This window comes from Myxocyprinus asiaticus, chromosome 8, assembly GCF_019703515.2.
Source record: "Myxocyprinus asiaticus isolate MX2 ecotype Aquarium Trade chromosome 8, UBuf_Myxa_2, whole genome shotgun sequence".
Taxonomy (NCBI): domain Eukaryota; kingdom Metazoa; phylum Chordata; class Actinopteri; order Cypriniformes; family Catostomidae; genus Myxocyprinus; species Myxocyprinus asiaticus.
The window spans coordinates 34,191,648-34,205,370 of NC_059351.1; the positions used below are offsets into that span (position 1 = coordinate 34,191,648).

At 38.5% G+C, this 13,723-nt stretch overlaps 2 protein-coding genes across 2 annotated transcripts in view; one reads left to right on the forward strand and one right to left on the reverse strand.

The window, feature by feature from the left end:
- Positions 1-9,372, forward strand: part of LOC127444836 (hedgehog-interacting protein-like) — a 54,136-nt gene extending 44,764 nt beyond the window's left edge. Inside the window, exons 12-13 of the mRNA XM_051704400.1 lie at positions 6,325-6,473; positions 6,622-9,372. Of these exons, the coding sequence (XP_051560360.1) occupies positions 6,325-6,473; positions 6,622-6,818 (346 nt within the window). The 3' untranslated portion in view covers positions 6,819-9,372. The remainder of the gene's footprint in view (positions 1-6,324; positions 6,474-6,621) is intronic.
- Positions 1-13,723, reverse strand: part of LOC127444830 (zinc finger protein 827-like) — a 362,567-nt gene that overhangs the window by 50,417 nt on the left and 298,427 nt on the right. The window lies entirely within an intron of this gene.

A 13,723-nucleotide genomic window follows, 5' to 3' on the forward strand; every position in this document is an offset into this window, starting at 1 on the left:
GAACTCCTTCAATACTGTTTAAAAAGTATCCCAGGGTGATACCTCAAGAAGTTGTTTGAGAAAATGTCAAGAGTACATGTCTGCAAATTCTAGGCAAAGGGTGACTACTTTGAAGATGCTAAAATATAACACAGTTTTGATTTATTTTGGATTTTGTTTAGTCACAACATAATTCCCATAGTTCCATTTATGTTATTCCATAGTTTTGATGACTTTACTATTATTCTAAAATGTGAAAAAAAAAAAATATATATATATATATATATATATATATATATATATATATAATAAAGAATGAGTAAGTGTTTTGTACATTTACAGTAAAACCTTGTCACATTAAACACCACTTGAGACACATTTTCAGTCCATTGTTATTTTTTTTATTGGTCAATATTGAAATGTTTCTCATTTCAATTGGCATAATTAATGCAAGCAAAAGCATTGTGGTCATTTAGCTCAGTTTATTTCTGTGTTCATCCCATGATTTAGATGAAGTTCTAGTAAAAAGAAGTTTTGAAAGATGCAGTCTGTTCTGATAGCTGTATGACAGCATCCAGACATTTAAGTATACAGCCAGAAAAGTATGAGGAATGCAGCTCAGAAACACTCTACTTAGCCTCTACACCACAATGTATGTGAGTGTCGCTTGAGTGTTACTTGGATGATTTCTGAACAGCTACAACAGTTTCTATTATTATTTCTCTACATTTTAGAACCTGAAACATGAAGGTGTCTTCGGCCACATCCACACTAATACGTTTCCAGTTGAAAACACATTGATTCTGCCTCTCATCCACACTGGAACACCTTTTTCTTTCACTGAAAATGGGGACTGAGAATGAGAGCATGCTGTAGTACTAACCGAAAATATTTTAGTGTTGATGAAATATGACCACACGTGAAGTTGATATGTTGCTCTGTGGACATTTTGCTCAGATACTGGAGTTCACATGTGTCCATTCCTCAAAAACACTTCCAGCTTCGGGCACAGTGGTTTAAATTTCGGTAAGCACCGACCGATTTCATCTGAAGAACTTTCGACCAAATTCACAGTGAGATCAGTCTGGTTGACATGGCCTCAGAAGAAATCAGATATAACAGTGTATATCTTTTTGCCTTCAGGTCTTGTTAGTTAAATGTGAACTTCTTTATTGAATGAGTTTGTGAAAGGGTTCTTTAGGAGCACTTTATAGTGGTGTATTAGTTATGGAAGGTACAAATTCCTTTAGGACTATTTCCAGAAGTGTGTGTGTGTACAGGTTTGGGTGGTTTATGAGGACTTTATAAAGGTTACAAACTGGTAATTACAAGGGTATTATGCTATAAATGTGGTTTATGAGGACATTTCTGGTGTCCCCATAATTCAAATCGCTTAAAAAACATACTAAACGATGTTTTTTTTTGTTGTTGGTTTTTTTACATCTAAAACTACAGAACGTTTTTTGTGAGGGGTAGAATCTATAGTTTGTACAGTATAAGAATCATTATGTCTATGGAGAGTCCTCATAAGGATAGCCGCACCAACATGTGTGTGTGTGTGTGTGTGTGTGTGTGTGTGTGTGTGTGTCAAGAGCAGGATATACAAACACTTTCAAAAGCGCTCATTTTCTCTGGTCGCATAGTCCCCATCTCTCACCCGAAGGCTCCTTTATTTCACAGTCTGTCCTAAATCTCTCCCACTCACAACCGTGGTTCACCCCTTGACAAAACCCCTTAGGGGTGTTACTGAATAGCCCACAACTACAATACACAGTAAATTTTTGGATACAATGTCACCACAAAGAGGTGCTAACAATAGAGAGATGAGAAAAAGGACAGAGGAGTCACACAGTGGCCTTCTTTTTCTATGTTCGTTGAACAACCCTTAACTCTTCTGCCTGCTACTCACGCTCTCTCTTTCATCAAATAACTCAACTGCCTCTTACTGTCAAAGCTAGAAAGTTAAGCCAAGAGATATTAAATTGTCTCCTCAAGAAAAGCACTCAGCTACTGGACTCTTTACCTATGAGTATGTCATGCATTTTCAAAGGGACTTCCAATACTGCCTGTGGACATCACATCTGCTCAGAGGGACTTACTGATCTCTGTAAATCCTTGGTTCCAGTTTACATGATCAAATCTGTTTCAGCCTTGGTAGATATTGCATAATAGAGAGGTAAACTGGAATCAGGGCTGGCATATTGTGCCATTGTGGAAAAAAAAGAGGGGTTGGGCAGCTGAAATGGCAAGTTACAGGACAGGCATAAATTAATAAGATGTTTTTTTTATTTTATTTTTTATTTTTTATTATCAGTCTGTGTTTTATGCAAGTGGCCTCACAGAGTTGATACATTCCCACAGTGCCTGTTGACCCAGCTGTCTTTGTCAAGTGCCACGGCAGCAGGTGTTGTTTTCACGGCCACCCTGCCAGTAATACAAACTGTTCAGTATCGCTGCTGACCCCAACGTCATTAACAGTGTTAGCCCAATCCTCTGGGGAGCGCCTCTTTCTCTCCTTTCCCTCCCTCCCTCCCTCTCGTTCTTTTTCACAATCTATCTCTGTTTCTTTCTCTCCCTCATCTTTTCTGTCTCTCTTTTTTAACAACATAGCAACCTGTCACAACAACACACAAAAAAAACAAAAAACAAAAAACAAAGTGTGGATGAGAGAAAAGGGAGACCTGATATGGGTGCTGAAAGCAGTGGAGGGGAGCATGGGAACTGCTCCCCCACTAAACACCCCAGTGCATCCTGCCAGAATTCCCCTGTTACCTCCCTACTCCTACCATCAGTCACTGAAGCTGTCAGGGCAACTCTGAGGTCCAACATCCCACCTTCTATCATAGAGATTAATGCACTCCCTGTTGCTGCCCCACATCTTCCCAAATAACACACATAGATCCATATTCTAGAGGTAAGCCAGTATGCTTTCAAAAGGGGCTTTAAGCTGGAGTCGATTTTGCCTGTATATCTTGGATGCCAATTATTAATGGAGCATCACTCTGCTGAAAAGATCAGCATGGTCTAGAACATGTAGTGTATTTGATGCTAAGCCTTGGCATGGGATGCTGGTGTGCTGGAGTTCTCATAAGGCTTCTTAACCAGCAAGAATTTCTCGTTCAACCAGCTTTGCCAGTTGGACCAGCACCAAACCATCATAAGCCAGCTTGAACTAGCATGGAAATTCATGCTTGTCTAAGCATGTCTTTTCAGCAGGACAGGTTGTCTGTTACCTCTTTTCTTGTTTTGGTTATTATGACTATTTGGCATGTGGTACAGTAGATTGGCTAGGTTTTGCTGGTAAAAAAAATGCCAAGGCTACCTGCTAGACCAGCACCAAACCAGCACTAGCCAGAATAAACCAGCCTAGACCAGCATGGGAATTGCGTGCTGGTTAAGTAATCTTTTTAGCAGGGATGTGTCAGCCTGGAGCAAACTAGGGAGAAGTACTTTGCTCAAGGGCACAAAATCCCAGTAATACGGAATCAATGGAATACATGAGTTAGTGACAGATTAGTTTCCCTTGGCGTAAGCCCCGTCCTACGATTCAGCGCCAGGATTCTCGCTCGAACCATCAGAACCTGCCAGAAGGTGATGACGGCAGGGGAGAGGAGCTTACACCCCACAGCAGGACAGGACCTAAACTGGTGGTGTTGGGGTGGCCGTGGGTGAAAGCAACGCGCCGTAACGAGCAACGAGACACAGCTGTGACATAGGCTAGATCATGATTGGATGAGATGCCTGAACTGAATGAATGAATGAATGAATGACGTGATGCTACTATGAGTCCTCTGCGAGAATTATCACTTAGGCTTCCATTTCTCCAGAATGTAGTCTTTGTGTTGTCAGCTGAAACCATTAAAGGCACAGTGTCAGTTTTTTACAGTTTTTTATTTGAGTCATAATTTTAGTCTTTTGACAAAAATTACCTTTGAATTTAGTCAATATTTTTTTAATTTCATATTCATTAATTTTAGTCCATTCTACTCTAACTAAAATGGCATTTCATTTTAGTTAACGAAAATAACATTATAGTAGTATTTAATTACTTTATGTGCCGAATGACAACAAAAACATGTCAAACATTATCAGCATTATTTTTAACAAACATTTTCTGCATTAATTTGTTGATGAGATTAACACTGCAGCGTGTAGTAATTTCTGCTCCACTAGTGGCACCAAACAGAGGGGCAGATTCACTAAGAAGGAACTGCAGCTGGTTAAAGCGCTGGTTTTTTTTTTGTATGTGTTTTTTTTTTTTGCACGTGCTCTTGTTACTGGTTTAGCGCCCGATTCACTAATGAAATTATGCAGATAAGGCAACAGTGCAAACGTGCCCACAAAATCGCTGCTGAACTCAATTTGCACATGCAATTCGGATCTTGTGGTCTGATTCTGAGCACTATAGGAGGATGCTGCAGACCACCGTATTTGACACACCCTGCCAGGACTATACAGCATCACTTTGATCCAGACACCTGGATCATCTCTTAAACATGCAAAATGTGCACTTGACAACACCGCACATCTAGATATATATCAGGTTATAAGGCACTTGTACATCATTTGATGGTTATTTGATTAATTACTGCTGATATGATTGGTTGAAAATAATCATTGTTTCCAAACAGGTTTCACAAACACTTTTTCCTGCCCCTTGGCTGCCACTTTTTGGACAAAAAACATAGCCCACTCCTGACTCAAAGTAATTTTTTAAGCTACAAGTTATGAAAAAGCCTCAGAGCCACAGTGTTTACACTCTTCGGGAACTCAAACTACAAATGGCTTAATCTAATTTACATAGAAAGGAGGCATGTTTGACAATGACATACTCAAGACGTAGCGCTATTTCAGCGCTGATTGCCCCTGCTTAAACTAGATTTCAGGTGGTTAGTTAATAAGATGCGAGTTTTTAAACTGAAATACATGAGCAAAAATGCCACAACAGTATAGTAAATTCACCCCTGAGCTTCTACCTCCATGCTTTCCACAACCCTCATCGTTAAGCTCTTAACACAAAATCACGGGCCACCTCATTTTCCTGTAGGCCACCTCTAGTGAGAAACACAGGATGTGAAGTCACCAAGAGCTCTCAAGCCTGTTTCCCATGCAGTTCCTGCGTCACTGGAGTCCAATTAAAGTGTGTTTGCATGTGTGCTGGCCTGTTGGATATGTCAACAGCCCTGCTGCTCACTAATAGACAGCCTTGAAGAGATTTGCTTGGCTCATTAAGAAGTATGTTTAGCTGAGGGAGGCATAAGAATGTTTTGAGAGCTGAACTTCAGACAGGTTCATCACAAGCCACTCAGTGTGACACTGAGGTTTTTCATTTGACATCCAGTACACACAAATGCAATATTGTTTCCAGACATTGTGCATGGCAAAAATGCATGATGTCATGCCCATCATAAGATGGCTTATTTGTCTATAAACATAAGATGTCCATATGTATGCATGTTTGTGTATCTTCTCCAAAAAGTAAATACGTCCTTGATTAATACATGTTTGCATGTTTGGAAAGTGTTTAATTTGCGAGCTGGAAGGGAAAACAGGTACATGGGACAAGTGGAAAGTCTGGTAGACAAAGGCCACTTACAGTACACAATGCAGCTAAATACAGTTGTCACACAGAGTTAATGACTCAAGTGACAACCGCATTGTACAACAAAACGAAATCCTGAAAAATTCAGGTAGTGTGACAACCGCATTCTCAGAAATTCCTTGTACAAAAAAAAAAAAAAAACATTCTGCCTTTATTTACTTGTTCCAAACCCGTATACTCTCTTTCTTCTGCAGAACACAAAGGAAATAATTTCATTAATGTCCTGTTGGATGAATTTAATACAATGGCAGTACGTGACTCACTTTAACGCTTAACAAAGCACTAAAAAGTTTCATAAAATTTAATGCGACCTGTGTTTCATATACCAATCTTCACTGTAGTTTCTTTCACCAGCTGTACAGTTTCAGGGTAACCCCTAAAGACCAGGAACATGCTTAACTGCAGTCTCTTAACAATCAAAAACAAAACACTGTGACACGACGATGGCAGTTAACTAAAAACTGATGGATACTATTTCTTTGGTCAAAGAATAGTGAATACCAAACAGATTAAACTGGTGGTATCCATCTTTCTTGTTCACAGGTGCGAGACACATTGCTATGGTTATCACTTCTCAATCATCGCAATTTCAGGAGTAACTCCTGTATTCCGTACTCACAGAGAACGATGATTTAGGGGATTCACTACTACATTTAAATGTTATTTGTATTCCAAAAATGTTGCAGTGTGCACATGACCAAAAAGACCCATAGTTAACCATCAATGCTGTTTGAATCATGCAGACCACAGTTCCCTAAGGAGTGCAGACGGCCGGTCGAGGATCCAGAGATGCTTAGCACAGCTTGTTCCCGTGAATGCAAGAACGGCCATTGCACACCCACTGGCAAGTGCTGCTGCAGTTCTGGCTGGGAGGGCCCCTTCTGCTTAAGAGGTATGGAGCCAAACATCACCTAAGTTTTTGATCTGAAGCATGTCTGAAGTGCTTCTACTGCCTTCCTCACTGACAGTGGCATCTGAATTTCTCCTGGTGCACAAAACCTCTTGTTTAGCTTGTTTCTGTTTTTGCAAATACTTTGCAGCCAAGTGCGAACCCGCCTGTCGCAATGGTGGGGTCTGCGTGGAGCCCAACAAGTGTCTCTGCAAGGAAGGATTCTCAGGCACCCAATGTGAGAAAGGAGAACGAGGCACACAAGGAGACAGTGAGAAAGACAGCTTCCTGGGACACATCATTGACATGACTTCTTACCTGCTGGACTTCACCAGCTATATTGTATAAAGAGCAGGGAAGGGTGATAATGTGCTCTACTCCAGTTGGCAGACTGAACGTTAAGGAGGCCTTTCAGAGTTTGCCTTCAGGACACCATCCCCAATCTCCAACTGTCCCTCACCCGATCCTCTCCCACCACTGTTCTCTTTCATGAGGCACAGGCTTTTGATCTTCAAGCTCCCCTGCACCATCTCCCCTCCCCAACCCTGTGCACAAATATCCACATGAAACAATGACACAGTGGCCGTTGGAACCTCACTGCGCATAGCTGAAGGGGTCGCATGTTGGAGGTACTACGCAGGATTTACTGCTATTATAGAGGTTATCCTGCTGGCTGCAACCCAGAATTTTTACTGCTGGTATGGTGTGTAAAGTCTGGTCCACTTTAATGTCAAGTGTCCCTTCAACATAAACTGTCAGAGGACTCACAAAGCACTGGAGGCCCCACATGAGTACTATAGGACTCTAGAAATGGAAGGCTAATTAAGATTTCAGGGGCAGCATGTGAAGCATAACAAAGCTCATTTAGGGAAGTCAAATGAACAGTCTACCAAACTGAACTACACCATAACAAAAATATCACCATGGATTCACAGGCTGTTTGAAGAACAGGGGAAGTAGCATCAGAGAAACTGCTGTCAACACAGCATGCCACAATACAACTGTTTTATCTAGGAGGTCTGAGTATAACTGGAGAATGGGACTTGATGCCAGTTTACATGGTTTAAAATAAGGATCTGCGAAAAAGTCTTCAGTTTTCTTTATATAATTGCTAAAACAATCAATGAGGATCATGATAAGTCAAAACTGAAAATTGGTTGTATCCCATTGATGTTTCATTAAGCTGAAAACATAAAGTGAAATCGCAAGAATGTTTTGACAGTCACTTTGATTAATATAATACATATGACAAGTTGGAGATAACATACTGTTTTGCAAAGGAAAATACCTTTAAGAAGTCACTGCTCTGGTTAAAGTTGCAGTATCAGCTATACTATTTTCCTATAGTTGTTCATGACCATGCACGCTGCTTTCATTGCAAATTGTAGATTTTATCACATTTAAAAATGTTCATATATCTTGTTTCTGTGTAAAGTCAAACTGTTTTTTTATTTTTTTTATTTGGAAGACCTCATAAGGTGGTTTTAAACAAATTACATTACAACAATCTTACTGTAAATTCACAGGTTGTTTTGTCTTTCACATTAGGCAAGCTTCATTTATTGTTCTCCATGACAGTTTCTGTGTTTTTTTTTTTTGTTTTTGTTTTTTGTTTTTTAACCACAAACCATATTCAGTTTTATACATACATACACACATACATATATATATATATATATATATATATATATATATATATATATATATATATATATATATATATATATTTGTCATTTACAAAAGGGAACAAGACTGTTGACTGGTGTATATTTCATATGGTACTATACTGAGATGAGTACTAAGACTTGCCATTGTTTTGATAGAGGAGGGTTTATTTTTTAAGGAATAATACATGGGAGAGGAGGGTGTAAGCAGTTTTGTAAATTCATTTTTTATTTTATTTTACCTATAGATACTTCACAAATTCACTGAAGAAATGACATCTACCAAATTCTAATTTAAAGATATAACATTGCTCTCTCACTATCAAGAGTGCTTTGACAGAAAAATAAATAAAAATAAACCTAGATCTTTGTTTCAGACTTTGGGATGTTTTTCTAAAACCAGACTCAAGCTATAATTTTAGAGCCAGTTATACTGTGTTAGTCAACCTACAGCTCATCAATGAGTAGAAGATTATACAAGAGTGATGTCAAGTAAGATGTCCTCATCAAGACGCCATAGAATCCCTCCAAAGGGAAATTATATTTTTATACATATCCAGTAGAAGCTCTTGGTTGAGCTCTATCCAACAGATGAACAACAAAATGCACAAGTTCAAATGATCCCATGCTTTATCATATTTTGTCATCAAGTAAGCTGTTTTTTTAAGCACACCATTGTTTTTATTTCCTGATTCAAATTAGGAGAAACTTGGAATGGGACCGCCAATGCATTCTGTTGATCAGCTTTAGGCTCATTTGTAACCAGTTATATTCAGTCATTTACACACACCCCTTATTTTGATGTGCCTCTTGTAAGAGTGAGTCATTTGTTCTTCAAGGTCACCTTTAGAAGTTAGGTGTATTCAATGTATTATCACTTATGTCTCCCAAAGAAAAGGATACCAATAGCAAACCACAAGTTTTTATTATTTTCTATTCAGTGCATTTTTAACTCTATGTTATGGTAAGTGTAAGGAATCCTGTAAATCTACTCTATAATTTTTAGCACTTAATGTGAAACCTGCATTGGAGCTGCTGGGAAGGTGTCATGTGAATAACCCTGTTTCTTTTATTATTTAAGTAGTTACACCTTCAAGTTATTTAAGTTGTCTACAATGTTTTTTCTGTTGTATGTGAAGAAATATGATCATTTATTGTAAATAAAACTAGGGTTATCTTGGGTTCTTCTCGGAAATATCAATATGTTTATTAAAGTGTATAGCATGTTTGAGAACTTATTGAAAGACTCCTTTTTTTTTCTCAAATATCTGATCTGAATATGCATTATGCAACTCACCTTGGATTCATTCCCCTTGTTCCTTGGGATAGTTTCAAATGTATTTATAATTGTAGGAGCAGTAATTTGTTGTTATTTTTCATTTGTTATTTACTGTCAAGTGGGCACAGGTGAACACTTCCATTTCCTTTATTATGACTCGTTTGTTGGGTGTGGTATGGAGGGATGGGGTGAGTAGCGGTAAAGCTAAATTTCTGTTGACCGTATTTGACCGTGTCATGTATTTGCATTGTATGTTTCATATGCCTCATCACAATAAAACATAACTCAAGAAAGGCAACAGCTTTGCATTTAGTTGAAAAGGAAGAGCGGTTGCAAACGAGTCAAGGAAATTCTCCCACTGCCTCTCAATGGCCACTGGATGCCGTTAATATTAGTCAACAGAAAATTAGCTTTGCCTTCAATGGAATTCCGTTCATGCACCGCACTAGAATGCAGTCGTGTTTTGCGAGAGGAAAAGCAGACACAGCATGCACAGCATTAGAAGCAGTATGTGAACCATATTATTATTTTTATCTGTTTGCTGCTTGTCTATTGGAGACACTATAATTTACTGTGATATATGTGTACCATTGATCTGATGATGTTTGGATGAATTGCGGTAGTCTAGAAATTCAGAGTTACTCGCCCTCAGGCCATCCAAGATGTATCTGAGTTTCTTTCTTCATCTAAACATAATTTAAGACTTTTAGGATTTCATTTCAGGCCTCCTCCTCTAAACAATGCAAGTTAATGTCCTCCATTTTTTGACGGTCCAAAATGCATATTTAGGATGTATCAAAATAATCCACACGACTCCAGTCGACAAATAAAGGTCTTCTGAACCCAAACGGTTGATTATTTTTAGAATCAAAACAATACTTATATACTTTTTTAATTACAAATGTTCACTTCCATACATCTCGTGACCTGAGCTCATGAGAGGGATGACGTAAGCACGTTGGTAAGGTCACACGTCACGTGGAGGAGGAGTCAGGAAGCGTGTCATTGTTTACATTGTTTTTTTTTTTTATTATTATTATTTGGAAATTATTATTTTGTTTATATTGTTTTAAAATTGTTTTGGACTGTTTTGGTTTGTGAACGGCACAAGTTTCTCTTGTAAACAATGACGTGCTTCCTGACTCCTCCATGTGACACGTGACCTTACCAACGAGCTTATGTCATCCCTCTCATGAGCGCACGTCACAGAGATGTACGGAAGCGAACATTTGTAGTTAAAAACTATTTAAGTATTGTTTTGTTTCTAAAAATAATCAGTCGTTTGCATTCAGAAGAACTTTATTTGTCGACTGGAGTCATGTGGATTATATTGATGCACCCTTAATATGCATTTTGGACCGTCAAAAAATGGAGGACATTCACTTGCATTGTTTAGAGGAGGAGGCCTGAAATGAAATCCTAAAAGTTTTAAATTCTGTTTTGATGAAGAAAGAAACTCAGATACATCTTGGATGGCCTGAGGGTGAGTAAATTATCAGCAAATTTTCATTTTTGGGTGAACTATTCCTTTAATGAGGTGCGCTGAGGTGACGCAGCGCTGTGATTTGCACAATGTGTTGTGCATCTGATTGGATGGAATGCTGTTGGAAGCTGTATGTGATGTTGAACTGCGTTTTATGAGGCAAAATGGAGCAAGATGAGGCTGCTGTGGTTATGGAAAGCAAAAGGGAGCATAAGCTCACATCAAAGGCTTGGGAAGCAAAAGTTGAATTGCTGCAAAAGGAATGTAAATCCAAAGTGAATAAAATAAAAAATGTAATTGCATCAATGAAAGAACTCATGAAGAATGATGAAAATTCATCCAAGGTTTATTCACTGTTGGAAACACTGAAGCTTTTGAAAGATGATGCCACTGTGTTGCATGAAAGTGTAATTCCTTTACTTCCTGTTGAGGAACAAATGAAGCAAAATGAATGGTTTGACTCAGTTTCCCGGTACAATAAACGTTTTTTTGAAGATGTGGAGCAATGGATGTCTGAATTTAGAATATCAAAGAGAACATCACTGACACAAACTACACTAGCAGATTCTGCACAAGTAATGAACATCTTCTGTATTCTCTTCCTGCAATGGATGGAACACAGACAATGAACATGGCTGTTCAGCCAGGGCTTTTTCTCTCTAATGATTCATTGTCTGTTAATGTAACCTCTGCTTGTGCAAATTCACAGAATGTTCCAAATCAAAGTAAGGAATGTAATGTGAATTTTAAGTATCTTGCGGATGAGATAAAACCAACTGATAGTATCTCAAACGTTTGCAGCAAGAAATCAAGCAAAAGGACCTATTCTTGTGGTTCACGATCTAGTAGGTCATCTACATCATCTGCTCATCATCAAGGTGAAGCTGAAATGGCTGCTCTATTGGCCAGTCAGCAAATGTTACAACAGAAGCATGCAGTGGAAGAAGAAGAAAGTTTAAGGAAGAAAAAGGAACAAATTGAGCTTAAAACTAAAAAATAGCTGCATCCAGGGAAAGTGTTAATGTGTACAGGTCTGCTGCATCAGAACAGTGTACAATTGAATGTAAGGAAATCAAAAACAAAGAATACTGGAATGATTTCCTCTAATACTACTACAGAAATAGCAGTGGCTTCATATCAAGATGACACACATGCTGTGTCACAGCCTCTGCCTGTTAACCATTTGACACAAGCTGCGAGAAGGAATGAAAGGATCATAAGTTATTCTCAGCTCCACTCTGTACTACAACCAATGAGTTCAATAATGACATCATTACAGTCAACTGCACCAATAAATGTACAGCCACCTGGCAACTGCAGCAGTGGAAATGTACCTGTTTCAAGACAATCTTCAACTAAAAGGGAACAGGGAAATATACTGCATCTCATGGAAAAACAAAATGAAATTGCGACCATGTTAGTAGGCTACAACAACATAGTACTAAATTACTTCCTCATAGAGAAATTCCATCCTTTGATGGAGATCCTTTGCAGAATCAATACTTCATACGCTCATCTGAGGAGATTGTGGAAAAAAAGGCAAACAGTTATGGTGACTGTTTCTATTTTCTTGAGCAATATACCCGAGGTCAACCTAAAGAGCTTGTCAGAAGCTGTCAACATATGTCCCCCACACAGAAATATTTTAAATCCAAGGCTCTGTTTAAGGAACATTTTGGGAATGAGCTGAAAATACACAAAGGTATTACAAGATTATTGTCTTTTTCTTAGAGTTTGTTGAAATGCCATGGAAGACATTCATTAAACTTGGCTACTAACATGCAAATTATTCTTTCAAAGTTGCCCTTTAAGCTCAGAGATAAATGGAAATTGGTGGTATGTGATTTGCAGGAAAAACATAACGACCAAGCAGTATTTAAAGATATTGTGAATTTTATTGAGAAGCAGGTGAAAATTGCTCCAGATCCTGTGTTTGAAAACATCCAAGCATCTCTTAGTGAAGGTCGAAGCACAATTACTAAGATTCGTTCTAAGACTAGGGGAAGTACTTTCACCACCACCATCACTGTGGCACGTGGTCCAGAAGATGTTCGGAAAACTAATAAAGAAATGAGCACAACCTGTCTTTGCTATGGTGAAGAACATATTTTGGATTCTTGTACCACACTTTCTAAGAAAACTCATAGAGAAAAAAAAATGTTTTTTCTTGAAGAAAGGAATCTGTTATGGCTGTTTGTGTGTAGGCCATATCAGCAAATGTTGTAGGAAGCGGATTGTCTGTAAAGTGTGCGGTTTTAAGCACCCAAGCGTTCTTCGTGTTTTCCAATGAGAAAAAATAGAAAGGCCAGAGGAACCAAAGCAAACAGTGGGTAGTGCATTAGTCTCCATTCAGTCCAGTAGTTTTACTGGGGCCAGTGAAGATGCTTGTGCCTTGTCAATTCTTCCAGTATGTGTTAAATCTAAGAATGGAAACAAGATTGTGGAGACTTATGCCTTTTTGGATCCTGGCAGCTCTGCATCTTTCTGTACTGAAAGCCTCATGAATAAGCTTAATCTGTTGGGCAAAACATTTTATATCCTCCTTAAAACCATGAATCAACATAAGTCTGTTTGCAGCTATGTTCTCAAGGATTTAGAAAATGCTGGATTGGATCAGACTTATTATTGTGCACTTCCTGAAGTGTATACACAGAAAAGTATGCCAGTATCGAAATCTAATATTCCCGTGCAGAGCAATCTTGTTCAATGACCTTATTTAAATCTGATACACTTGCCCTTGTTTGAAGCGGGAGTTGAGCTCTTAATTGGAGCCAATCTGCCAAAGGCTCTGGAGCTATGGCAAATTATTCGCATCCAGAAAAATGGA